This window comes from Macaca nemestrina, chromosome 8, assembly GCF_043159975.1.
Source record: "Macaca nemestrina isolate mMacNem1 chromosome 8, mMacNem.hap1, whole genome shotgun sequence".
Lineage (NCBI taxonomy): Eukaryota > Metazoa > Chordata > Mammalia > Primates > Cercopithecidae > Macaca > Macaca nemestrina.
Window position 1 is genome coordinate 114,953,249 of NC_092132.1, and position 27,264 is coordinate 114,980,512.

At 38.7% G+C, this 27,264-nt stretch overlaps 1 protein-coding gene and 1 pseudogene across 2 annotated transcripts in view; both read right to left on the minus strand.

Moving 5' to 3' along the window:
- LOC105476553 (disintegrin and metalloproteinase domain-containing protein 5) overlaps positions 1-27,264 on the minus strand; it is a 135,287-nt gene that overhangs the window by 103,370 nt on the left and 4,653 nt on the right. For both annotated transcript variants that reach the window (XR_984127.2, XM_011732583.2), the window contains exons 3-7: positions 26,859-26,914; positions 23,708-23,786; positions 23,303-23,379; positions 22,318-22,489; positions 19,789-19,854 (exon numbers count right to left, since the gene is read on the minus strand). Coding sequence is in view for 1 of the 2 variants with exons in the window: in XM_011732583.2 (XP_011730885.2) it covers positions 19,789-19,854; positions 22,318-22,489; positions 23,303-23,379; positions 23,708-23,786; positions 26,859-26,914 (450 nt within the window). In the remaining variant the exon portion in view is untranslated. The remainder of the gene's footprint in view (positions 1-19,788; positions 19,855-22,317; positions 22,490-23,302; positions 23,380-23,707; positions 23,787-26,858; positions 26,915-27,264) is intronic.
- On the minus strand, positions 20,712-21,516 carry LOC139355862 (large ribosomal subunit protein eL21-like; annotated as a pseudogene).

Below are 27,264 nucleotides of genomic sequence, written 5' to 3' on the forward strand. Positions count from 1 at the left end.
AAATTCTTTTTATTTTCTTTTTTCACAGAGTGGTAAGTGGCAGGGATATAAAGCAATTATTAGAGCTAAAGAGACAAATGGGCCCCAGTACAATATTATCTGGAGACTTCAACACCCCATTTTCAGCATTAGAAATGTCTTCCAGACAGAAAGTTAACAAAACAAAATCAGATTGAATCTGCACTATAGACCAAATGGATCTAATAGATATTCACAGAACATTTCATCCAAGAGCTGCAGAATACACATTCTTCTCCTCAGCACATGGATCATCCTCAAGGATAGACCAAATGTTAGGTCACAAAACAGGTCTTAAAACATTCAAAAAACTGACAGAAAATCAAGCATCTTCTCTGATGACAATGGAATAAAACTACAAATTAATAACAAGAAGAATTTTGGAAACTATACAAATGCATGGAAATTAAACAACATGATCCTGAATGACCAGTGGGTCAATGAAGAAATTAAGAACGAAATTGAAAATTTTCTTGAAACAAATGATAATGGAAATACAACATACCAAAATCTATGGGATACAACGAAAGCAGTACTAAGAGGGAAGTTTATAGCTGTAAGTGCCTACATCAAAAAAGAGTGAACAGGCAACCTACGGAATAGGAGAAAATTTTTGCAATCTATCCATCTGACAAAGGGCTAATATCTAGAATCTACAAGAAACTTAAATAAATTTACAAGGAAAAAAAATCAAAAAGTGGGCAAAGTATATGAACAGACACTTCTCAAAATAAGACATTTATGTGGTCAAGAAACATGAAAAAAAGCTCAACATCACTAGTCCTTAGAGAAATGCAAATCAAAACCACAATGAGATATCATCTCACGCCAGTTATAATGACAATTATTAAAAAGTCAGGAAACAACAGATTCTGGCAAGGCTGTGGAGAAATAGGAATGCCTCTATACTGTTGATGGGAGTGTAAATTAATTCAACCATTGTGAAAGACAGTGTGGCAATTCCTCAAGGATCTAGAATTCAAAATACCATTTGACCCAGCAATCCCATTACCGGGTGTATACCCAAAGGATTATAAATCATGCTACTATAAGGACACATGCACACGTATGTTTATTGCAGCACTATTTACAATAGCAAAGACTTGGAACCAACCCAAATGTCCATCAATGATAGACTGGATAAAGAAAATGTGACACATATACATCATGGAATACTCTGCAGCCATAAAAAGAATGAGTTTATTTCCTTTGCAGGGACATGGGTTAAGCTGGAAACCATTATTGTCAGCAAACTATCACAGGAACAGAAAACCAAACACTGCATGTTCTCATTCATAGGTGGGAGTTTAATAATGAGAACACATGAACACATGGACACATGGAGGGAACATCACACACAGGGGCCTGTCAGGGGCTTGGGGGCAAGGGGAGTGAGAGCATTAGGACAAATATCTAATGTATGTGGGGCTTAAAACCTAGATGATGGGTTGATAGGTGCAGCAAACCACCATGGCAGATGTGTACCTATGTAACAAACCTGCACGTTCTGCACATGTATCCCAGATCTTAAAGTAAAATTTAAAAATTTTAAAAAGAGGAAAAATTTCTAATAAACAATCTAACAATGCATTTTAAAGAACTACTAAAACAAGAGCAAACCAAACCTAAAATTAGTAGAAGAAATAATAAAGATCAGAGCAAAAATAAATGAAATTAAAAGAATGAAAGATCAATGAAACAAAAAGTTGATTCTTTGAAATGTTAAACAAAATTGAAAACCTTTAGCTAGACTAAGAAAAAAAGAGAGAAGATCCAAATAAAATTAGAAATGGAAAAGGAGACATTACAACTGATACTGCGGAAATTCAAAGGATCACTAGTGTCTACTATGAACAACTATATACCTATACATTGGAAAATCTAGAAGAAATGGACAAATTCATAGATACATGCAACCTACCAAGATTGATCCAAGAAGAAATCCAAAAGCTGAACAGATAAATAACAAGTACTGAGATGAGAGACATAATAAAAAGCCTTTCAGTGAAGAAAATACTGGGAACTGATGGCTTCACTGTTGAATTTTGCCAAACATAGAAAGAACTAATACCAATGCTACTCAAACTATTCCAAAAAACAGAGGAGGACGGAATATTACCAAACTCATTCTACAAAGCCAGTATTACCCTGATACCAAAACCAGACAAAGGGACATGAAAAAAAAAGAAAGAAAGAAAAGAAAACTACAGGCCAATATCTCTGATGAATATTGATGTATAATTCCTCAGCAAAATACTAGCAAACAAAATTCAACAATGCATTAGAAAGATCATTCATTATGACCAAGTGGGATTTATCCCTGGGTTGCAAGGATGGTTCAACACATCCAAATCAATCAGTATCATTCATCTTATCAACAGAATGAAGGATAGAAAACATATGATCATTTCAACTGAGGCTAAAAAAGCATTTGATAAAATTAAACAAATTTAATAAATGATGCTGGGAAAATTGGATATCCATATGCAAAAGAATGTAACTAGACCTTTATCTCTCACCATATACAAAAATCAAATCAAAATGGATTAAAGCCTTAATCTAAGACCTCAAACTATGAAACTACTACAAAGAAACATCAGGAAACTCTCCAGGACATTGGTCTGGGAAAAGGTTTCTTGAGCAACACCCCACAAGCACAGGCAACCAAAGCAAACATGGACAAATGGGATCACATCAAGTTAAATAGCTTTTGCAGGCCTGGTGCAGTGGCTCACGCCTGTAATCCCAGCACTTTGAGAGGCTGAGGCAGGTGCATCACCAGGTCAGGAGATCGAGACCATCCCGGCTGACATGGTGAAACTCCATCTCTACTAAAAATACAAAAAATTAGCTGGGCATGGTGGCGGGTGCCTTAGTCCCTGCTACTTGGGAGGCTGAGGCAGGAGAATGGCACGAACCCAGAAGGCGGAGCTTGCAGTGAGCAGAGATTGCGCCACTGCACTTCAGCCTGGGCAACAGAGCAAGACTCCATCTCAAAAAAGAAATAATAAAAATTTCTGCACATTGAAAGATACAGTCAATAAAGTGAAGACATAACCCATTGAATGGGAGAAAATATTTGCAAACCACCCATCTGACAAGGGATTAATAACCAAAATATATAAGAGGCTCATCACATGACAAATGCTGATGAAGATGCAGAGAAAAGGAAACCCTTGTACACTGCTAGTGGGGATGTACCACTGAGGAGAACAGTTTGCACTTTCCTCAAAAAAACTAAAATTTGAGCTACCATATGATCCAGGAATCCCACTGCTGGGTATATATCCAAAAGCAAGGAAATCAGTACATCCCTATGTTTCTTGCAGCACTGTTTGCAATAACTAAGATTTAGAAGGGTCCATCAAGAGATAAATGCATAAAGAAAATGTGGTGCATATACACAATGGAGTACTACTCAGCCATGAAAAAAAGAATGAGATCCAGTCATTTGCAACAACATGGACAGAATTGGAGATTATTGTGTTAAGTTAAATAAGCCAAGACCAGAAAGACAAACATCGCATGTTCTCACTTATTTGTGGGATTGAGAAATCAAGACAATTGAACTAATGGTCATGGAGAGTAGAAGGATGGTTTCCAGAGACTGGGAAGGGTAGTGGGGGTTTTGAGGGGAGGATGAACTTTCTGTTTCTTTGGCTAGTGGAACAGCAGCAAAAGTGACTTTTAAAGTGTTTGAACATTGGATTTCACTCTCTTGATGCTGTGGGATCCCTGCAACACTTATGTGAAGAAGCCTGGCCTACCCTCCTAGTAGACAAAAAACACAAAGCCCAGTGACCCTATCTCATAGTTAGCCAACTTCCAGAATCAAAGACACCTTCTTGACTAGAAGCTGATTTCAGAAGCATTAATGAGCCCAGCGGAGACAAGCAGAACTTCCCAGCCAACCCACATACAGACCAAAAGAAATATCTAGCAGAATTACTAAATAAATGGCTTTTGCATTAAGCCACTTTTTTGTGGTGGTTCTTTACAGAGTACTAGAGTATTTAAAATTGGTGCTTGTAAGTAAGGTGCTATAATAACAAGCACCACAAATATGTGTGACTACTCTCGGCCTAAGAAAGCAACCCAGGGTTCCAGGTGCTTCAGAGGAGCTCTTCTCTAGCAAAGGCTAGAGAAATGGTGAGCCGTTTGTTACCAGCAGCTAAGAGAGCAATGAGGAAACTACTATTACCCGGACAAAAGTAGTGACCTATTAAATGTAGTAACACAACAATTGGAAAACCCAAAAAAAATTGCCAATTAAATAATCAGGATTTATTTTTCATGATAAAGTTTTGTGTTGGGAGAGATGTACACCAATCTAGGAATTATAAAATGATAAATACTTTTTACAGGACATGATGATATATATTGGATTCTTTTTAAGAGTTAAACTTTCAAGAATGCACTTCCCCCAAAAAAAAAATCACAAATGCCAAAAGAAATATATGTAACAAGTATATTTATGGCAGAATTACTTTTAATAACCAAAAAAGTAATAATGACATAAAGGTCTATGATTATCAATAAGTGGTGGGGTTATACGAATTTTAATTCTCTCCTAAAAATACTTTTTCAAAGTTTTCTAGATGTTCTACAGTGAATATATATTGATTTCATTATTTAACTGATGATGTATCCTTCCTAAGAAAGATATTGGAAGCTGGGCGCAGTGGCTCACGCCTGTAATCCCAGCACTTTGGGAGGCCAAGACGGGCGGATCACGAGGTGAGGAGATTGAGACCATCCTGGCTAACATGGTGAAACCCCATCTCTACTAAAAATACAAAAAATTAGCCAGGCCTGGTGGAGGGCACCTGTAGTCCCAGCTACTCAGGAGGCTGAGGCAGGAGAATGGCGTGAACCCAGGAGGTGGAGCTTGCAGTGAGCCACTGCACACCAGCCTGGGCGACAGAGTGAGACTCCATCTCAAAAAAAAGAAAAAAAAGAAAGATACTGGAGTGCTTTCACAGTGCCATATCAACTAGGGGCGGGTGTGGGAGTGGTCGTCCCCAGTGATTTATTTTATCACTGATATTACTTAGAATTGTCAGTACAGGATAATAATCAAAAGAAAACCAGCTTTTAGTGGGGCTTTTTATTGTTTTTAGGCCATTGCCTGCACAGTCCCAACAGCATTCCCCACTTCTTGAAACTTGACTATAGCTGCTAACACTCCTGGAAAGAAAGAAAGAGGCAACATCTCAACTTAAGCATGGAGTATGTAAAAATTGCTTGAGGCCAGGCCCGGTGGCTCACGCCTGTAATTCCAGCACTTTGGGAGGCCAAGGCAGGCGGATCACCTGAGGCCAGGAGTCAAGACCAGCCTGGCCAACATGGTGAGACCCTGTCTCTACTAAAATTATAAAAATTAGCCAGGTGTGGTGGTGCACACCTGTAATTCCAGATACTTGGGAGGCTGAGGCAAGAGAATCACTTGAACCTGAGAAGCAGAGGCTGCAGTGAGTGGAGACTGCACCACCGCACTCCAGCCTGGGCAACAGAGCGAGACTCCATCTCAAAAAAAAAAATCATTTGAAACTGATACTTGATAGGATTTCTACAATAAAATACAGAATCACTTCATGACTACAGACACTGACACATTTTTTTTCCAGCTAACCCGGGTGATCCTACGCTAGGTGTAGCATGGCAACACTTTCACTTTGATGGCATTTCTTTTATGCACGTGTGTGGGACACCCATGGGAGCCTCGTTTCTCATTATTATACATGAACATCACAAGCGGGAGTGTTGTTGGCTGACTGAGAGGTACAGCTCTGTGCTTCTCTCCCAGAGAAGCTGTGAATGAAATACCATATAATATGAATGGAGATCCCCTTAGGCAACTTAACAGTTCATTATAAAACACTGGATTTTTAAAGGATGTTTTTGAGAGGGAGTCTTGCTCTGTCACCCAAGCTGGAGTGCAGTGGCATAACCTCAGCTCACTGCAACCTCCGCCTCCTGGGTTCAAGCGATTCTCCTGCCTCAGCCTCCTGAGTAGCTGGGACTACAAGGGTCAACACCATGCCCAGCTAATTTTTTATTTTATTTTTAGTAGATACCGGGTTTCATCATGTTGGCCAGGCTGGTCTTAAACTCCTGGCTTCAAGCAATCTGCCCGCCTCAGCCTCCCAAAGTGCTGAATACAGGCATGAGCCACTGCGCCCAGCCCTAAAGCACTGGATTTTGGAAAAAAAACAATGTACGAAATTTGAGTCAAGCATAAAAATTAGAAATTCATGTCTCTCCAGGGTAGTCCTAGACCACAGATCCTACTGAGGAACCAGCCTGATTTCATCAACACAGAGAAGGCCTTGTTTTTTACCCTGAGCGGGCGAAATTACTACAATGCGTGAGTGGCTCCGAAGCTTCCGGTGTTTAGGAAAAGAAAGCGGTCTTGAAGGAAATAGCAAATGTGGATGACTCTGCAGCTTAAGGCAAAAGGAATCGATGATTAGATGACATTTTATTCACTTTAAACATCCACTTTGTAAAGGATCCTTTTAAAGGTCGCATTTAGGGTTTGGGCTGTACTTGGAAGATAGAGAAAGGGAGGCTTCAGTTGGACAGCAGTGCGGGGTACAAAGCATCTGGCATAGGCTTGTGGCTTTGGAAAAAACAATATGTTGGGGTATATGTAGCTCTCTACTCTGGATGTTTATTCCAGTGGGCTCAGCATTTAGTTATCTTTTAAGGAAGTCATAAGCAGAGGTAACATTTATCATGTGAAATTACCCAAACTCTACCAAAAGCAATCCATAGCAATTGGCATTGCTTTTAGCTCATGAGAGCTTAAAAATATCTCCCCGTGTTTATTGTGGCAGCCAGTCAAGAGTGAGAGCAGAACGTAAATCTCATTCAGAAATCCAGCCCGCATTTTTACTCCCCTTACAAATTCTTTAGAATCACAGAAAAAAGGTTGCCCTGTATCAGCTGCCCACCCTCAATGCAGGTGATATTTACCTGTTATATCAGTTTAATGTGCAGCCCATCTCCTATTCATTAAGTTGATTTGAAAAATGATCAGAAGCATCAGGACTGGGTCCTCTGAAAATATAAATGCCTCTGAGGCTATATCCGTTTAAGGAAAACCAGGTCTTTTACCTTTGCTCTGGCTTCACCCCAGCATTTTCTTCTACAGCAGAAACAATGCATTTAGTCATTTCGGAATACCGGTTTAACGCATTAATAATTGCAGGTGCTTTTCCTAGAATTTTGGCTCTGCAAGTGTTATATGGTGAGTGTGTCAAAGGCAGCAAGCAAGGGTCATGTAAAGTGAATATCTTATGAGGCCAGACTACATGGCAGTATAAGCAGAAGCACCCAAGATAATCAAAATACTTGAGGAATATGATCCACAGAGACTTTCAAAGGCACATGCGGTGAAGTGGTGGAACAGTGGGCTGGGAGAAGGGGAGGGGAGAGTGGAAAAGCATTAAAACTACAGGAAATCAGAGAAAATGCTGGCCTTCTGTTCCTTAGCTTCTAGAGTTAGGGAGTTGTTATATAACCCAAGCCAGCAGCTAAAGGCGATCTGGCTAATAGTTAACTTAATTATTCTGGAATGTGCTTTTTTTCTATAAATCAGCCTAAGTCAAAAGAAAGAGGAAGTCATCACTGAATCAAATGGCAGGAGAGGCCAGCTGGGAGGACTCATTCCCCCTGGATCCTGTACCTACTACTCTGCTCTGTGGCTGTACTGCAGTGCAAGTTAAATAAATTGGTCTCAATAGCAAGCTGATAGTTACATGAGAGTTAAGAAGAAATTACTTAGGCGGATAGTGAGGGTACAGGAGTCCTCAGTAAGGTTTTATGAAAAGCAACTCCAAAATCATTTTCTTTTCTAACAAACATCAGCCTGTAAAATCAAGCTGCAGACATAGACAAGCAAGCTAGAAGCTTGCACAGGTGAATGCTGGCAGTTGTGCCAGTAGGAAAAGGCTACCTGGGAACAGGCATGTTCAAAATGGCGGCTCCATCTTCTCTTCTCTTTGCCAGCCACATGTACAGTAAGGAGCAGACAAGATGGTGCTGGCCACGTAGAAAGTCCATTTGCATAATAAGATTAGGGTGGGGCAACTAGCCTTCCCGGGCACCATGTAAACATTACACCTGATCAAACCAATCTGTGGGGCCTACGTAAATCAAACACTGCCTCCTCCAGACTGTCTATAAGATCTGGTGCAGTCCGCGGTCGGCCGGCTTTTCCTTTTTGGACACCTCTCTCTCATAAGAAAGAGCAAGCTGCTCTCCTCTTTCCTTTCTTCTGCCTGTTTAACTTCCTGCTCCTTAACCCACTCCGTGTGTGTGTGTCCGTGTCATTAATCTCAGCACGACACGACAAACCCAGGCAACGATGCTGCTTCAATAGGACAGCTCCTTTAGACGAAGCAGACTCTGTAATTTGAATGTTGATGTGAGGAAAAGGGAGTGCACATAGAAAAGTTGACAGTGCCACTTGTGGCAGGGTTTTACTGTCATTGTGAAATCTCTATGAAAGGATGTATTACAGTAAGGCTCAATGTTTCAGCATATTCTATCACAATAATAAGACTTCTGTCAGCTTCTAAGTGATGTGGTTCTTTGCAGTCTGCTGGTGTGTCTGCAGCTTGGTGGCCACAGAAACAGTGCTCTGTGCCAGCTGGATGAGGTTCATGCCCCCTGCACCTGATGCACCTGACTCAGTCTTATTTGCTCTGATTAGTCACTTTTGCCTTCATTCGCTGGAACTAAAATCCTGAGAGTTTACTTGCAAAGGTGGTGTCTGGTTACACAATTAAGTTATTTAGTGGTGATTTCTGAGATTGAGGTTCACCCATCACCTGAGCAGTGTACTCTGTACCCAATGTGTAGTCTTTGGAAAAAAAATTTTAAATGTTCCTAATCAATTTGTGAACTTTGGCAAAATAATTTAAAATCAGTGTTAAGTGTGTCAATTAGCTTATATTTGCTGTTTTTGATAAAGTAAAAGAAGAAAGAGATATTCTAAAGGAAAAAACTGTTCAGATTGCAAGGAGAATCCTCATCTCCAGCCATTCATGCTCAAAGTAAGAAATTATCTCACATCAAGGGTGTAACTATAATATATTTTGTTAACACCTTTGTGAGATTTAAGATTGTGCTTAGTAGACACCCTTAGTTATACAAAACAGTTTCTAATATTAAGGGAGTTGTCACTCAGAAGCTTGGCAAGCCTCCCAGAGGAAAGGTGCCTGTTTTTAAAAGAATCTGTGAATGTGGCTTTTGATGAATGGACTAAACTATAACTGGAAACACAGAAAAACCCACATAAAATTAGAAACTTTTGTGCATCAGAGGACACCGTCAACTGAGTAAAATGGCAACACACAGAATGGAAGAAAATATTTGCAAATCATCTATATGAGGAATTAATATCCGGAATACATAAAGAAATCCCAAATCTCTATAACAACAACAGCAACAAAAGCAACAGTGCAGTTAAAAGATGGGCAAAGGACTTGAACAGACATTTCTCCAAAGAAGATCCACAGATGGGAAATAAGCACATGAGAAGACACTCAACATCACTAATCATTAAGGAAATGAAAATCAAACCTACAAGATGATACCACTTCACGCCCATTAGAATTACTATTATTAATAAAACAAACTGAATATAACAATTGTTGGTGAGGATGGGGAGAAACTGAAGTCCTTGTGCATTACTAATGGGAATGGAAAATGGTGCAGCTGCTGTGGAAAACAGTATGACGGTTCTTCAAAAAGTTAAACATAGAATTACCATATGAGCTAACCTTCTACTTCTGGGTATATACCTACAAAATTTGAAAGTGCAGACTCGTAGAAAATATTTGTACACCAACGTTCACGGCAGTAATACAGGAGTTATTAAGAAACAGTTTTTAGGCCACTAGAAAGGGTAAAGGTTCTTGGTGCAAATTTTCCTGTAATAAGAAGCAACCCCCTGAAACATTTCTTATTTAACAGAAAAGGCAGCATGAAGGGCCAGACCAGCAAGCTTTGATATGCAAATACGGACAATTAAAACCTGGGTCCACTTAATATGGCGATTCCCACCTTTTCCTTCTTGTTACCAGGTGTGCCAAGTATTATGGCCATCTTTAGATAACGCCATGTGATAAAACATTGAGGTGACCCACATTTGCATATTAAAGGGCTAAGGTGGGAGGGCCAGGTTTTTCATGGGCTATGCGGATGACACACCTGGTTAAACCAATTCCCTGGGCCCTACGCAAATTAGACGCTGCCTCCTTTAACTTCCCAATATAAGCAACTACTTCTTTGCTGCACACGGGGTTCCTCTTTGTTCCGAGTCCCCCATTCCTCCATTCATCAGAGCTGTATCATTTTGGTGCATGGGTCGAGAAATCATTCATTAGAGTGGTGAGTATTAGGAGCAAACCTCAACCTTAAATCTGTCCTTTAATTTCAAGGCTCTCTTCCAGTTATCCTGTCGCCAAACTTTTCTTCTCTCTCTATCTGTATTCTCTTACTCTCTGTGTGTGTGGAATGTGTGGAAACTTTTACGGGCTAGGGAAATAATCCTGTTAGGCAAGATCAGGAAATGCTGTAGAATGGGGATATAGCTCAGGAAAATGCCATTGCAGTCTTCTAGGAAGAGAGTTCTCCCCTTTCACCCACAGGGAGGTCACTCAACTAACTCGCTGATGAGCACATGGTATTTCTAAGCCAACAGCGCCACCTAGTGGACATAGAAATCCTCTTCATAAGACACATTGCCAGTCCTTTGCCACAATATTTAGGAGTAAGATGTCTCCCACAGCCAAATTTTAGTCTCGATATTGTCCCATCAGCAGGAAAATGGCCATTCGGTTGCTACATTCTTTTAAGGCACCTATTCTGTCTCCAATTAAGATAGTACTTAATTAGTAAGGGGATTTTAAATTCAGAAGATAACCGGAACCATTTTTTTAAGGGTAAATGCTTTAACACGGGCTGTAATAGCAGGCAATCTAGCACATTGCCTACATTAAAGGAACTTTACCCAAAGGTGACACAGTCTCTCCCAAGATCCATTTTTTGGGGATCCAGGCAGATCACACAGGTTTAGGAAGTCAAAAGGGAATCACACAAGGCGGAGAAGCTAAGGTTGCGTGGGTAAAGCATGGTTAGTCCCATCGGTTAGTTCATCTGATTCCATGGCTTGAAGGACCATGCCTTCAACCATGGGTGGCACGTTTAACACGGGGCCAGGATCCAGAAACCAGGGAGGGAAAATTGTACAAGGATGCTCCCTGTCTTCTCCTCCACTCTGGGTCATATGGAAAAGAAGGAGAACAAGAGGATGCTTTTATTCTCTTTTCTTTTTCTAAATGGGTAACAAATTATCTTCAGCTTGCACCCCTCTGGAATGTACTCTGAAACACTGGCACTTCCTTAACCTCAGAACACTGAAGAAAAAAGCAACTCATTTTCTTTTCCACAAGGGCATACATAACATTTTTACTAAACCTTTACAAGCATTGTAAGATCAACCCAGCTCTTTGAGCATTTGTATCAGGCAGGCCCAGGTAAAATAGCTCCCCAAAGTGAAGAAAGCAACTTCCAGGGGAACCATCTAAGGATCCCCCTTCAAGTTCCCTTCTGATTACAGGACCTTAAGCAAATAAAAGGAGACTTAGGCCGATTTTCTGATGACCCTGAGAGGTATACGAAAACTTTCCAAAATCTAACTCAGGTATTTCACCTCATATGAAGTAATGTCATGTTGCTCCTAAGTCAGACCCTGACTGCAGCTGAAAAGCAGGCAGCTCTGCAAGCAGCGGCGAATTTTGAAAATGAACAATATATCTCCCATAATACACCAAAAGGTAAGGAAGCAGATTGGGAAAGTGAAAAAGTAATAGAAACACCATTCCCAATTGGGGGGGAAGCAGTTCCAGCAGACAGCCCTAACTGAAACCCCAATAGCTCAGGAGCTGAATGGAAAGGAAAGCACTTGCACTTTTTCATATGACTTTTAGAAGGCCTATGGAAAACCAGGACCAACCACTCAATTACTCTAAACTGTCTAAAATAAACCAAAAGCTAAATGAGAATCTTGTAGCCTTTATGGAAAGGCTGAGAGAAGCACTAATAGAACACACCTCTTTATCCCCTAATTCAGTCAAGGGACGGCTCATCCTGAAGGACAAGTTTATTACACAGGCAGCTCCCAATATTAGAAGAAAACTACAGAAGCAAGCTATAGGACCAAATAGCACCTTAGAGAACTTCCTGAAGGTGGCCACTTCAGTCTTTTGTAATAGGAACCAGAAGGAGGCCCAAAAGAAAGAAAGCAAGCTCAGAAGAAGGACAAAGTCTCTAACAGCAGCTTTGCAGGTTTGCAAAGTCCAGGATCCCCAAGGTGCATCTGCTCATTGCTATTAGTGTGACAGGCCAGGGCATTTTACAAAGGAAAGCCCAGGTAGCAAGATGAAGCCACCTCAACCCTGTCTAGTTTGTAACAGAAACCACTGGAGACGCAACTGCCCCCAGAGGCAGAGGTTACTGGGTTGAGAACCAGTCTCACACATGGTCCAGCAGGACTAATGGGTCCCGGGTCTCAAGCCCCAGCTCCAGTGGCTCAAACTGCCATTACAGCAAAGGGGCTTTTTGGAAATTAAATTTCCAATTCCAGCTAATTCTGCAAATTAAAGAAAGGAAAGTAGACCTCCTTCTAAACACTAGAGTCAGTCTCTCTCTTTTCTCCTCTCTAATCCAGGCCTCCCCTCTTCCCATGACCATAAGGGGCATCTCGAGAAAAACTCTAACCCAATATTTTTCTCAACTTTATTTGCAGTTAAGAAGACCTACTAACACATGCTTCCAAGCCATTGTCATGATAGTTTTACTATTCAAAAAAGCCTCCAAGTTAACCACAGGAAATAATTTAACTATGGACACTCCACATGAAGTGGCAGGATTACTGTCCTCTAGGGGGAGCTCTTCTTAGCTAACAAACAGTGTCGAAAGCAAGAAGTACAGAAGGCTGAATCAACAGTAGTCACTCTCCCCAGGCACAGGCACTCAATTAGCTAAACTAACAGCTCTTACAAGAGCACTTGAATTAACCAAGGGAAAAATAGCTAACATTTATACTAACACCAAGTATGCTTTCTTAGTTCTGCATGCTCATGCTGCCATTTAAAAGGAAAAACATTTTCTTACCACCAATAAATCTCCTATCAAATATCACCAATAAATTAGCAGGCTATTATCCTCGGTTTTTCTTCCACAAAGAAAATATCAAAAACACACTCTAAGGAACAGCAAAAGGAAACAGATAAGGTAGCCGAGGGAAAAAAAAAAAAAAATAGGTTAGCTGATCAGGCAGCTAAGTCAGTGACAAGGAAGCTTCAAGGCATTAACATGCTTCAAGCCCTTCCAATCTAGGAAGGCTCCATAAGAAAAATTAACCTCAGTATTCCCCTGCAAAAACAAAATAGGCCACTTCTCAAGGGCATACTTTTCAGCCCTCAAAATGGCTACAGTCAGAGAATGGCAAACTCCATTTGCCAGCCTCCAGCCAATAGAGAGTCCTTAAAATCCTTCACAAGGGGCTGGGCACGGTGGCTGACGCCTAAGATTCCAGCACTTTGGGAGGCTGAGGCAGGCAGATCACCTGAGGTCAGGAGTTCGAGACATGGTGAAACCCTGTCTCTACTAAAAATTTTTTTTAAATTAGCTGGGCATGGTGGTGGGCACCTGTAATCCCAGCTACTCGGGAGGCTAAGGCAGGAGAATTGCTTGAACCCAGGAGACAGAGGTGGCAGTGAGCTGACACGGTGCCACTGAACACCAGCCTGAGTGACAGAGTGAGACTGTCTCAAAAAAAAAAAAAAAAATTCCTTCACCAAGCTTTTCACTTGGGAAAGGATAAAACTTATCAATGTGCTCAAAAATTGTTTTCAGGCAGAAAACCTCTAAATTGGTTAAACATAGAGCCTCTCTAGCTCACTTACAATAAGAACCAACTTTATTTAACCCAGGAAATTTAGTATTAGTAAAAACTCTCATCTCTCCTTCCCTAAGCCAAGCTGGGAAGAGCCCTACGCTGTTTTTTCAACCCCCTCGGCAGTAAAAGTTACAAAAATCAACTCCTGAATACATTACACTCAAGTCAAAGTCTGAAAAACTGAGAGAGCAACCCCTGACAGCCCAGAAAAATGGCCAGAATATCAATGTGAAGAAATAGAAGATCTTAAGCTAAAAAAAAAAACATAAAAAATAAGTAACTAAGTGAGGACTCTCACCTTACGCAGCCCCACTCCCACCTCGCCAGATACTTTTCATTGTTTCTAACCTTTCCTCATGAAGTTCACTGCCAAATGTTAAAACTTCATTTTCATGCATATTTGCAGGGAGATTTAATTGTAGATGGGATTGCCTTTATAACTTCGTAAGTCCCCAAAGGGAAATGTTAGATCTTGGCAAGTAAAGTTTTCAGTGGAAATTATTTATTATGCCCCTCTTGTGGAAAACTGTTATAGTCACATTACTATTTGCAATAAAGCTATACTGAAACCCCAGTAGCACACTGTAGCACCCACAATGCGGAATTCTCGTTGTAGAATTCTAATTGCTAAAATACTTTGCCTAATAATTATCATCATCAGAATTAATAGCTGGAGAAAATATTTAGTCAAGGTTGTTTTGCTTATAACAAGAGTAACAGGAATAAGAAGGAAGCATGAAAGTTTTACTATCATTAAGTTTAACAGGACTTTTTACTAAAGGTCGGTAATATAATGCACTCTAAGCTATTAAAAGGTTATAGAGAAAAAATATATATAAGGAAGAATCTTATATAATAAATACTTGTCCAAAAAGGAAATGATTTGTTGTTTAAAGGATGGATGTTTAGGACAAGTCAAAATGTTTAAGTATTTTATAAAATGGTCTGTAAAAGTCATAAAAAAATTTAATTACTAAAGGAAAAGAATTGTTAAAATTAACGGCATTTTAGCCACCCAATAGCATATTTCTTCCAATCATATTGCAAGTTATACAAGGGCCTAAAGCTAAAGTTATTCTCTAATGGTAAGTCAAGGGGGAAAGGTATGCTTTTCTCAAGGAAAACGTTACTTTTATATTAAGGTTTCTAGTAACATACAGCGACATCTAGTGAAGGTAAACTGGTATTGCAATCCATTGGTGTAACAGGTGTCAAACTCTACAATCAGTTATGGTCTATAGGACCCCTACTAATGGTGGTAATCTGAATACTCATATTCTAGCCCAATATTTTAAACCTTCTTGTAAAATTTATCTCTTTTCGCCTAGGAGCAATCAAACAACAAATGGTGCTGCAAGCAAATCCACACATAAACATGCCATTCTTCAGAGAACCCTTAAATCAACCTCAGAAGACCCCACTGCTCTTCGCCCACACGATGCGCTTTTTCAGCAGGAAGTATCCAGAAAGAACCATCATCCAACACCCCCTAACAGCAGTTAGGTTTGCTTCTCTTGAGGTGGGGAATAATACAGGAGTTGTGAATAAATAATTTTTAGGCAGCTAGAAAGGGTAGAGGTTCTTAGTGGAAATTTTCCTGTAAAAAGAAGCAACGCCCTGAAACATTTCTTCTCTAACAGAAAAGGAGGCTTGAAGGCCCAGGCTGGCAGGCTTTGACATGCAAATGCCGGCGATTAAAAAATGGGTCCACTCAATATGGCAATTCCTGCCTTCTTCTCCTTGTCACCAGGTATCACAAGTGTCATGGCCATCTCCAGATAATACCATGTGTTCAAAACATCATGGTGACCCATATTTGCATATTAAAGGGCTCACGTGGGAGGGCCAGGTTTTTGTGGGCTATGTGAATGACACACCTGGTCAAACCAATCCCCTGGGCCCTGTGCAAATCAGACAGTGCCTCCTCCAGCATCCCAATATAAGCAACCACTCTTCTGCCACACACAGGATTTCTCATTGTTAGAATCCTCCCTCCCTCTCTCTCTGTATAGGGGAGCTGTTTTCTTCTTCCTTCCTTCTTTCTTGCCTAACAAACTCTCCGCTCCTTAAAACCACTCCACATGTGTCTGTGTCATTTTATCTAAATCAGTGTGAGCCCAAGGACCCTGGTGTTCCTGCAGTCATCAGAGCTGTATCAGCAGCATTATTCACAAAAGGAATATGTGGAAACCCATAGGTCCATTAGCAGATGAATTGAGAAACAAAATGTGACATATACATATAATGGACGATTATTCAACTTTAAAAATTTATAAAATTTTGATACATGCTACAACATGGATGAGTCTTTTAAGACATTATGTCAATGAAATAAGCCAATCACAAACGTATGAACACTCCTGTGAAGTATCTAAAGTAGTCAAAATCACAGAAATAGATAGTAGAAAGGTAGTTGCCAAGAGCTGGGGGGAAAGGGTGAAGGGAATTCATGTTTAATGGGGATAGTATCCGTTTCAAAAGGAAAGAGATCTAGAAATCTGTTTCACAACAGTATGTATATACTTAACACTATTGAACTATACATTTTAAAATGGTTATGATGGTAAACTTAATGTTACGTGCTTTTCCCCAATAAAAAGAAAAATAGGCTGGGCGCGGTGGCTCAAGCTTGTAATCCCAGCACTTTGGGAGGCCGAGACGGGCGGATCATGAGGTCAGGAGATCGAGACCATCCTGGCTAACACAGTGAAACCCCGTCTCTACTAAAAAATACAAAAAACTAGCCAGGCGAGGTGGCGGGCGCCTGTAGTTCCAGCTACTCGGGAGGCTGAGGCAGGAGAATGGCGCAAACCCGGGAGGCGGAGCTTGCAGTGAGCTGAGATCCGACCACTGCACTCCAGTCTGGCAACAGCGCGAGACTCCGTCTCAAAAAAAAAGAAAAAAAGAAAAATAGAGTTCTAATGAGCAAAATGAAGATTCAATCCCCAGTCTCTCTGATTCCCAAATCATGCACTTATAAGCACTACCATTTAATATATTATTAAACACAATGAACCTGTGCTCCCTCACTATACTCATATTCTAGCCCAATATTTTAAACCTTCTTATAAACTGTATCCCTTTTCACCTAGAAGCAATCAAACAAACGGTGCTGCAAGCAAATCCAGACATAAACATGCCATTTGGAAAACAACCAGAGGAATGGGCAATTTCCTACTAGTGACCATTTCTAGAAAGGGCACTAGGAGAACTTCCCCTGCAAGCCCCCAACTAGACTGCACCTAGACCTAAGTTAGTCCTCATAGTTGCCACAAGTAACCTCACAGCAATGTGTATTTTGTTTTAATAAAGTAGCTGATACCTCCTAAGTGTATTCCTATGCTTTTGAAATCTTAATTTAAGGAACTTTCTCTTTGGGAAAAAAAAATGTTTAAAAAAGAAATCCCACAAAATGTTTAAGATAGTATATTAGTCTGTTCTCACACTGCTAATAAAGACATACCTGACACTGGGTAATTTATAAAGGAAAGAGGTTTACTTGACTCACAGTTTCACATGGCTGAGGAGGCCTCACAATCATGGCAGAAGGTGAAGGAGGAGCAGCCATGTCTTACATGGCGGCAGGCAAGAGAACATGTGCGGGGGAACTGCCCTTTATAAAACCATCAGATCTCATGAGACTTACTCACCATCACAAGAACAGCACAGGAAAGACCTATCCCCATGATTCAATTACCTCCCACTGGGTCCTACCCTCCAAACGTAAAAATAATGAGAACTACAATTCAAGATGAGATATGGGTGGGGACACAGCCAAACCATATCAACGTCCTTCTTCACATGGCAGCATCAAGGAGAAGAATGAGTGCCCAGCAAAGGGGGGAGCACCTTATAAAACCATCAGATCTCATGAGAACTAACTCACTATCGTGAGAACAGGATTGGGGAAACTGCCCCAATGATTCAATTATCTCTACCCGGTCCCTCCCATGACACATGAGGATTATGGGAACTACAATTCAAAATGAGATTTGGGTGTGGACACAGCAAAACCATATCTGATAGCTATTTCAATGAAAGGCCACCAAGTTAAACTAAAAGGGTCTAAGATTGGTAAAAATGCAAAAAGTCTCTGGGTTCCCAGTCAAAGAAATAAATTGTTACATTTTATGCCACTAAATTTTAGAGTGGTTTGCTACACAACAATAGAAATACTTTAAAGTCTAAAAATCTACTTTGTCTGATATTAATTCAGCTAAACTAGTTTTTTAAATTTGTTTATATTTTTCCATTATTTTACTTTTGTTACTTATGTACGATATTTTACATATGTCATTTGTAAGCAGAATGTCTGTGTGTTTATGTGTGTGTGTGTGTTGTACGATAATCTTTGTCTTTGCTTTTAATTAATCTTTATCTTTGGTTTTTAATTGCAGTACTTAATCCCCCTACATATAATTACTTAGGTATTTCAGTTTAAACCTTTTGTCTTAACATTAGCTTTCAAATTTGTTCCAGATTTATGAAACAAATCCTAAATATGTGTTTTTCTTTCTCTTAATTGCCTTCTTTTTGTTGATTATGCTTGAAATTCTGCTTTCCTCCCTCTGATTTTGTAATTTGATAGAAATATTATTTCAGGGTATGCATTTGCTTTGTACTGGGTCAACTTAGCTATGCTAACGTACCCTCGACTCAATTCTAATGAGCCATGAGCTTCAAGTTCTGTTATTCCTGCCAACATTTTGCTCAGCAACCCTGACTCATATTCACCCTTTCTGGAATCAACAGATTCTTTGAGGGGAAAAATATTGTATTTTATTTTAATTTTTTTATTTTTAGCTATTATGGGTACATAATAGTTATACATACTTATGGGGTACATGTGATATTTTGATACAGGCATACAATGTGTCATGATCAAATCAGGGTAACTGGGATATCCATTACCTCAAACATTCATTAATATCACTTCTTTGTGTTAGGAACATTCCAATTCCACTCTTTAAGTTGTTTTAAAATATACAATAAGTTATTGTTAATGACAGTCACCTTACTGTTCTGCCAATCATAAACTATATTTTAAAAAAATTAATATTAGCCATACATGTATTTTTTGTTTTGCTAACCATTGTTCATGGTGTTTTATTTCCTTATGGATTGTGAGCCCATATATGTATGGCTGATATTAATCTGTAGGAGTCCTGAGGTATTCTGCCTGAAGTGGCATTCCCCCAGATATAAATACTATTTGCTTCCCTCATGCACCCTCGGCTTTTACCAATCTGGGACAAATGTAGCCTCATGGATTAGAATCCTAACCACACAGGTAATAAATATTCGGAGCCTAAATCTATAAGAGATCCAAAGTATAGCCATGAATTCTCAATATGAGTATTTTGTTCATTTGTTTTTCTCGTTGTTTCATTTACCTAGAACTGAGAAGAAAACAGGTGATAATGTTTTCTCCTTTTGCTTTAAAGAAGTGGCATATTTGTTTTATAGACCATCCTTCCAATTAGACTGAGGCAGTTAAATATTATTATTGTATATGAGGGTTGAGGGCTTAAGGGAGTTGCAATCTATCCTTTCACTGAGGATGTAGGTTTTTTGAAAAATCAACAATAGTCAACAAGCTTTAGAAATTAAGATGCTTCACTTTGCAAAAGTGAGTAGATGCTATGTACAAAATAACAAAAACTTGATTTATAATCTATAAGAATGTGTTCATTGCAAATGCAATATAGCATGGTTGGTAATTTTCATTGCCTCACTGAAATCAAGTTAAAGAGATATACTAGTTTTAAAACAATGATGCATAAAGTAAGACTTACCAGATTTTTGTCCACAACAATATGCATTTCAATATATCGAGGGAATAACTTAATAAAGTCAGTTTTCTGAAAAACACATAACATGAGTCATGAGGAATTTACAAAAATTTACCTTCTACTGAAATTATATTGAGAGATAAACTGAAAGATATATTGCTCCTGATTACATAATGAGGCTATTTTCTTTTTTTTTTTTTTACAGTGTACAAGGAATCTTTATTATTTATAACTCCATGTATATCTGCAATTATCTCAAAATAAAATATTCAATTAAAAAAAAAAAAAAGGAACTCCCATTGTGGAATTATCAAGAGGTAAGTGAAGGCCAAACCTTCATACGATACCAAACCTGCCAGCACCTTTATCTTGGGACGTCAGAGCCTCCAGATCCACCACATAAGCTTCTACTGCTTACCCAGGTCTGTGGCATATTGTTACAGCAAGACAATGGCCTAACACAAATGCTATTACCACTATTATTTTCTGAGTTCTGTTTCATGCATGGTCAAAGCAATTCCAAACTAGTATATAACACACAAATGGATACTTTAAACAATGTGTTTTTTTAGGGTTCAAAAGCAAACTCTGGATCCTGAGCTTAACTGTGATGCAATAGATTATATCCCACTTATTTTTGTAATTTATTTTATATGGCCTGACACAGTGGCTCATGCCTGTAATCCCAGCACTGGGAGGCCGAGGCAGGTGGATCACAAGGGCAGGAGTTCGAGACCCGACTGACCAACATGGTAAAACCCCGTCTCTACCAAAGATATAAAAACTAGCTGGGCACGGTGGCACGCGCCTATAATCCCAGCTACTCAGAAGGTTGAGGCAGAATCGCTTGGACCTAGAGGGTAGATGTTGCAGTGAGCCGAGATCACACCATTGCACTCCAACCAGGTTGACAGAGCAAGACTGTCTGAAAAAAAAAAATTACTTTATTTCTTCCTTGATGATTTAAGACTATCTTCAAACCAGTACAAATATTTCATACATAATACCTGGCCATTTTCTAACCAACTGAGTAATCTGTTGCACAATAAGCTACCTTACATCCTTCAGCAAGGAATACATTAAATTTGAATAGGAAAGACATTACATAATGAATTAGGACACAACTAAAATTTGCTTTAAGTATTTCTTTGGGGGAGAGGACACCACACTTCTAATCAATGAAGAGAAACATTTTTCAGCCCAGAGGTCTTTTATTATTTTTTTTAACACCTATTATGCCATGAATTCATAGGGAATAGGTTCCAGCAGCTCAGGCTCCTTCCCATTGGTTCTCACAAAGTGTGCTTCTCTGGGTGGAGCAGGCTGGCGCTTCAGTTGAACCCAGGTACCTTTCTCTTTGGCTTCTTTCTTTTTCTGATCATTTTCCTTCACGCGTTTCAGGAAGCTATCTCTGCTCTTAGAATGCTTAATGTGCTCAATACGTACATTAATTCTCTTGGCAAGAATCTTGCCCTTAACTTGTTTGTTTACAACAATGCCAACAGCATGCTGGGTAACGTTGTAGATTCTCCCAGTTTTGCCATGGTAACACTTGTGGGGCATTCCTTTTTGAACGGTACCCATTCCCTTGATGTCTACGATATCACCTTTCTTATAGATTCGCATATACGTGGCCAAAGGAACAACTCCATGTTTTCTAAAAGGCCTAGAGAACATATATCAGGTGCCTCTCCTCTTTCCCTTTGTGTTCGTCATTTTGGCAAATTACTGGAAGATGGCGGTTCCGGCCGAAAGGACGAGGCTATTTTCAAGTACAAAATTTAGGTACTATTCAGAAGATTCCAGTTCAAAGTGCCCTGGGTAGTAAGACTTTTCTATTAGACTTCTCAAGATACGTAAGAACTCAGGTATCTTTTACTTTTATAATAATTGAAACTGAAATTTTCAGTTTATAACCTAAAGCTTTGGTTTTTCTCAGCCTTTTGATAATTTTTCATACTAATCTTTCATGCAAGCAGATTTTCTGCTACCAATTACTAGGAAGTTACTTTTGGCAAACAATGTAGTCTAGAAAAATATTAAAATTTACAACCAATGGCAATTTGCTAGAGCCAGACATATTATTTAAGGCAGTCTATGGGTCTTGGTAGAGAAAAAAATTCATCACTTTGCTTTACATATACTTTATGTAAGTCACTCATCCATTTTTGAACTGTCAACTGGGAAATCCAGGTTGTATAATATTCTCTCCTAAATTATCTGAGTAATTAAAGAAAAGGAATATTTTACATTAATTATCTAAATGCTCACATATGAAAATTAATGTTCTAGTTTCTTTTATACTATACTCATATCTTCATATTTCTAAGATTAAGTTTTTGCTAAGCTTTCATCTAATGGCAAGCATAATGACAAACATAAGTTTATTCTCTCGCCATTATAAAAGTCACGTAGAGCCCTCATGAAAAAGTAAAATAGTTTTAAGATTTATAAGTCACCAAATCTTGGCTCTGAAAGTATTTTTTATTACACAAAATTATACTAAATTAAAATAAAAGAGCCAATACTTACTTCTGAACTTTTTCTGACTTGATACTCTGAATTAAACCAAGAATAAGTGTCATTTTCTTCTAAGAGAATATTAGTGTCAGCAAATTTTTCTTCATAAATCTTGTGTATAAATCCTGATACAGCCTCCATTGGTTCAATTCCATATGAGATGTTTTTCAGCTGCATTGTTCCCCTGAGTGTTAAGACAATCGAAACAAGTCTGAAATGATTCTACCAAAACCATAATATTATAGTGAGAAATTTGGGCCACAGTTTTTAAGATTTAAAGTTTTTAAGTTTTAAGACCTTAGGTTTTTTTACTTTTATCTCTTTATCTTTTGGGGTCTTTCTTACACCAGAACTGGACCACTATATCACAGGATACATGTTACCTTACATTACAAATCTGTGATTATCTTCAAGAAAGCATGGTAGTGGCATGGATCTGTGCACTTAAACAGGTTGAAACCCCTTTCTGTTGTGTAGATTTTCTAACCAGCCTGTAGAATCTCTAGGCAGTCTCTTCTTTAGTCTTTGATTCCTTCTCTTTGATACACTTAACTCTCCTCTGACACTTGATACCCTAAATCATTTGTTTGTGTGGGCTGAATTGAAGGCACAATAGGCCTAATAATTACTGACTGCAGAGCCAGTGTCCATTATCCCATGCATTCCACAATTGTCAATTATTCTAGGACATTAAGAAATTGGACAAGAACAGAATTTGAGAAAACTAAAGAAGTATGAGGAGACCAATCAATCTCCCTACACGCAAGCTTTCTTAAAGCCTAAAGCAGCAGATCCTGTCAGTATCAACAAGTAGCCTCTCATCAGGAACAGATATTGCTGGAATATCAATCCTATTTTATTAGTAATTTTGGTTCAGTCCTTAAAGAATTGAAATGACAAAGGTGATTATAGAATTAGAACAGATACATGGAGAATTAATTCATAGGCTACCAGGATATAATATTGGCAAATTGAGTATCTTTAAGTCGTCTACAACCTGAGTCCTGAACACACGCTGAGGGTCACAAGAGAATTTGGAATACCCGCAACATATCCATTATAATTGCAATCCATCTAAGAAAAAAAAAAGAAAAATTAATGGATAACTTATTTTTTAAATATATACCCCAAATATATTCTTTATATTTATTTATATTTATTACTTGATATTTTTTTATTTTTTACTTTAGCTACATTTACTATTTATTACTTTAGCTACATTTCTACTTTAATATGATTGGCAATTACCTAATAAATTTGTGCCAGGTAGAAATAAGCACCAGCCTAAGTTACTCAATTTCAGCGAATATGTAAAATAACATTCTAGTTATTATAGAATATTTGTCTTTTTAAAGAAATCTAGAATTACAAATATATAACAAAAAAATAACCTAATTCTTACCTGAACTAGCAGAGGTTTGGAATGACGGATGTCATTTTTGTCATAAGAATGAATAAAAGAAGCTGAAGATAAAATTGATCTAGGCAAAAATAATAAAAAACATGCTCAAGTTGTGAAACAGAAAAGGTAGAAAAAATATTCATACAAATTTTCTTTTTACTGAAAAATTTAAAGTAGTGTTAATCGACTTGTTTTATCCTATTGTGCATGTATTTCTAGCACTTAAACTGAATTAGGTGCTTGGTGAGACATTTTAACTAGAATGACATACCATACAAAAATGCAGATAAATGAGCAACTCAAATTGCTAGAGACATGAAGAGGAAATAGTATAGGTCCCAATTTCCAGCATAGAACTTTCTAATCTTTGTCTATTTCACTCATTGATTTTAGATTTTATACTCAAGTTTCAAAATTAAAGTGTAAAGTTAGGACAGTGATACAGTTTGGCTCTGTGTCCCCACCCAAATCTCATCTTGTAGCTCCCATAATTCCTACATTTGTGGGAGGGACCCAGTAGGAGATAATTCAATCATGGGAGCAAGTCTTTCCCATGCTGTTCTCGTGATAGTGAATGGGTCTCATGAGATCTGATGGTTTTTAAAATGGGAGTTTCTCTGCAAAAGCTCTCTCTTTGCCTGCTGCCACCCATGTAAGATGTGACTTGCTCCTCCTTGCCTTCCACCATGATTGTGAGGCCTCCCCACCCAAGTAGAACTGTAAGTCCAATAAACCTCTTTTTTTTGTAAATTGCCCAGCCTTGGGTATGTCTGTATCAGCAGTGTGAAAACGGACTAATATAAACAGAAAACTTAGAAAGAGTTACTTGGTGTCACTACAAATTCATATTTGCTAAACTTTGCTAAGTGCCAAGTTTTTCTCAATAACTCTGGTCAGAATTTTATTTCCCTCAGTAACTATTCAAAAACTTGACACTACTCCTGTCAATCATCCCACAAAACCCCCATGTTCCCTCCCTCTCAGATCACCTGTTCCCCATCTGCACTCCTTACCTTTATTGCCAGAAGGTTACTTCTTTCATTCAGAACAAGCCCTTACACTGGTGCTGTAGATACCATCCTGTGCCATATGCAGAGGACACTACTTTTTCTCTCCTATAATTTTGAACTCTTGTGCTCTACTGATTTTTATCATAATGCTATTTCAAATGATACTAATAAGTCATTATCATCCTAAAGAACGCTTTCTTGACCCCATGTTCTCCTGTGGCTATTCCTTATGTACATTTTTTTCCATTCTTAATACATTTCATCAAAAGAATTGTCTACACACAATTCCTTCAGTTTCTCAATTCTTATTATCCCTGAAACATCCCTGGAAAAGATCCACAAATATTAGAATGTCAAATCCAAAAGGCATTTTAAAAAATCATTTTACATTGGACTTCTAGCTTCTTTTTGAAAACTGTGGCCACTCAGTCCACTCAATTTACATAACACTTCATTCTTCTGCTATTCTTCCTACCTCCTTGGTCCCTCCAGCTTTATCTTCCATGTTGGCTGCTGTTTTTGTTCAACCTATCCCAGGAAACATCGCTGTTTCCCAGGGTTCACTCTTTAACCACGATCTATTTATAAGCACCCTACGTAACAGCACTCATTAAAAAAAAACACAAGAAAGTAGAGCACAAGCTACTACTTTCTGCTCAATCTATATACCTATAGCTAAATCTATTTTCCAATATTCTTATTGAATATTTTCAGAGATTCAAATTGCTAGCCACATATGGCCAAGAATGGCTTTGAATGTGGCCCAAAGCAAATTTGTAAACTTTCTTAAAACATTATGAGATTTTAAAATATTTTTTTTAGCTCATCAGCTATCATAAGTGTATTTTACATGTGGCCCAAGGCAATTTTTCCTGTGTGGCTCATGGGAGCCAAAAAGACTGGACACCCCTGATCTACAGGAAAAAACACACTTGGGTATCTCACATGTGCTAAAAAATCAAAATCACCACTTCCTCACACAAATATATCCCTTGTTCATGTTCCTCAGTTAATTATACTATAGCCTATTCATTTTCTTGAGCGACAACTAAATTATCTGAAATTCCTCACTGTTTACCAATCATTCCACCAAATCTGTATTGAGGTCCACCGAATTTTTCTTTCAAGTGCTATCACTGGTGCCATCGTTCAGACCACCACCATTACTCACCTAAACTGTATAGTCATATAATTAGTCACCTTAACTCTAACTTTGTCCCCTCAAAAAAAGCCTATGAGACTCAATGTGGCTACATAAGTACATACTTAAAACCATTTTTGGCTCCCAATATCTGACCATGCATTCTGAATCTTCTACAACCTGGCCCCTACCTACCTTTCCAGAATCTTTTACCTCTATTTTTCAGAAAATGTTTGCTTTAGTAATTCACACTGGCTTTGTGCATATCAGAAAAGCCACTGTGTCTCACACCTCTATGCTTTACACATAATTTCTTCTCTAAATAGAATGTTGGCTGAGTGTGGTGGTTCACGCCTGTAATCCCAGCACTTTGAGAGGCCAAGGAGGGAGGAATGCTTGAGGTCAGGAGTTCAAGGCCAGCCTGGGCAACATGGTGAAACCCCATCTCTACTAAAAATACAAAAAATTAGCCAGGCATGGTGGTGCACACCTGTAGTCCCAGCTATTTGGGAGACTGAGGCACGAGAATCACTGGAACCCAGGAGGTAGAGGTTGCAGTGAGCCGAGATCACTCCACTGCACTCTAGCCTGGGCAACAGAGCAAGACTCTGTCTCAGAAAACAAAAAAAAGTGTTCCCCTGTCTTGCCCCTCTTCTTTACATAGCTCTGTCTCTTCCCTTAAGATACAAGTAATCTCTTCCCTCTTCCCTAAAAGCCTCCCCTGACTTCCAAGGAATACTGTTTACACATTTATCATATTACCATATTATAATAAAATTATTTGCTTTCTATTAATGTGTCTGAATCTATCATTCTGTATTATAATTCTTTAACAGTGTAATATGTTTTATTCTCTTTTGCATGTCTAGGTTTTTACTCAATACCCAGTATAGAGTAGGTATCAATATATTTGAATCAAAATGATTCACTCTACTTATACATACTTTTAGAAATTAAGAAGCCAAAGATTAAATTTTGAAAGGACAAAATAATTACTCACTGCTTTTTGAGATGGACGAAATATGGCTTTCCTTCTATTGTAATCATGTAAACAACCTATAACAAAATTATTAGAAAAATTCAATAATAACACATGCCAAATAGTGTATCTTCTCCAAATTAGGGTTTAAAATATTGACAAAATTAATAACAACCTGTAACCATTATATTGGCTTTCCTTCCCACACAGATACTTGGAGCTTCAGAATTCTGCATTGAGAACTAGGTAGTAAAGCACTCACTTGCCTGCTATTCACTATTACTTACACCTCTGAGGGAGAAGCTTACCCGATGATTATTATCTTTCAGTTCAGACAGACCCCACCATCAAGGATGTCCACCTCAATTGTGAGGACCCATTGGTTGTTTACCTAGAGCTCTCCTGGAAGGTAAATTGTCCTGCTCAT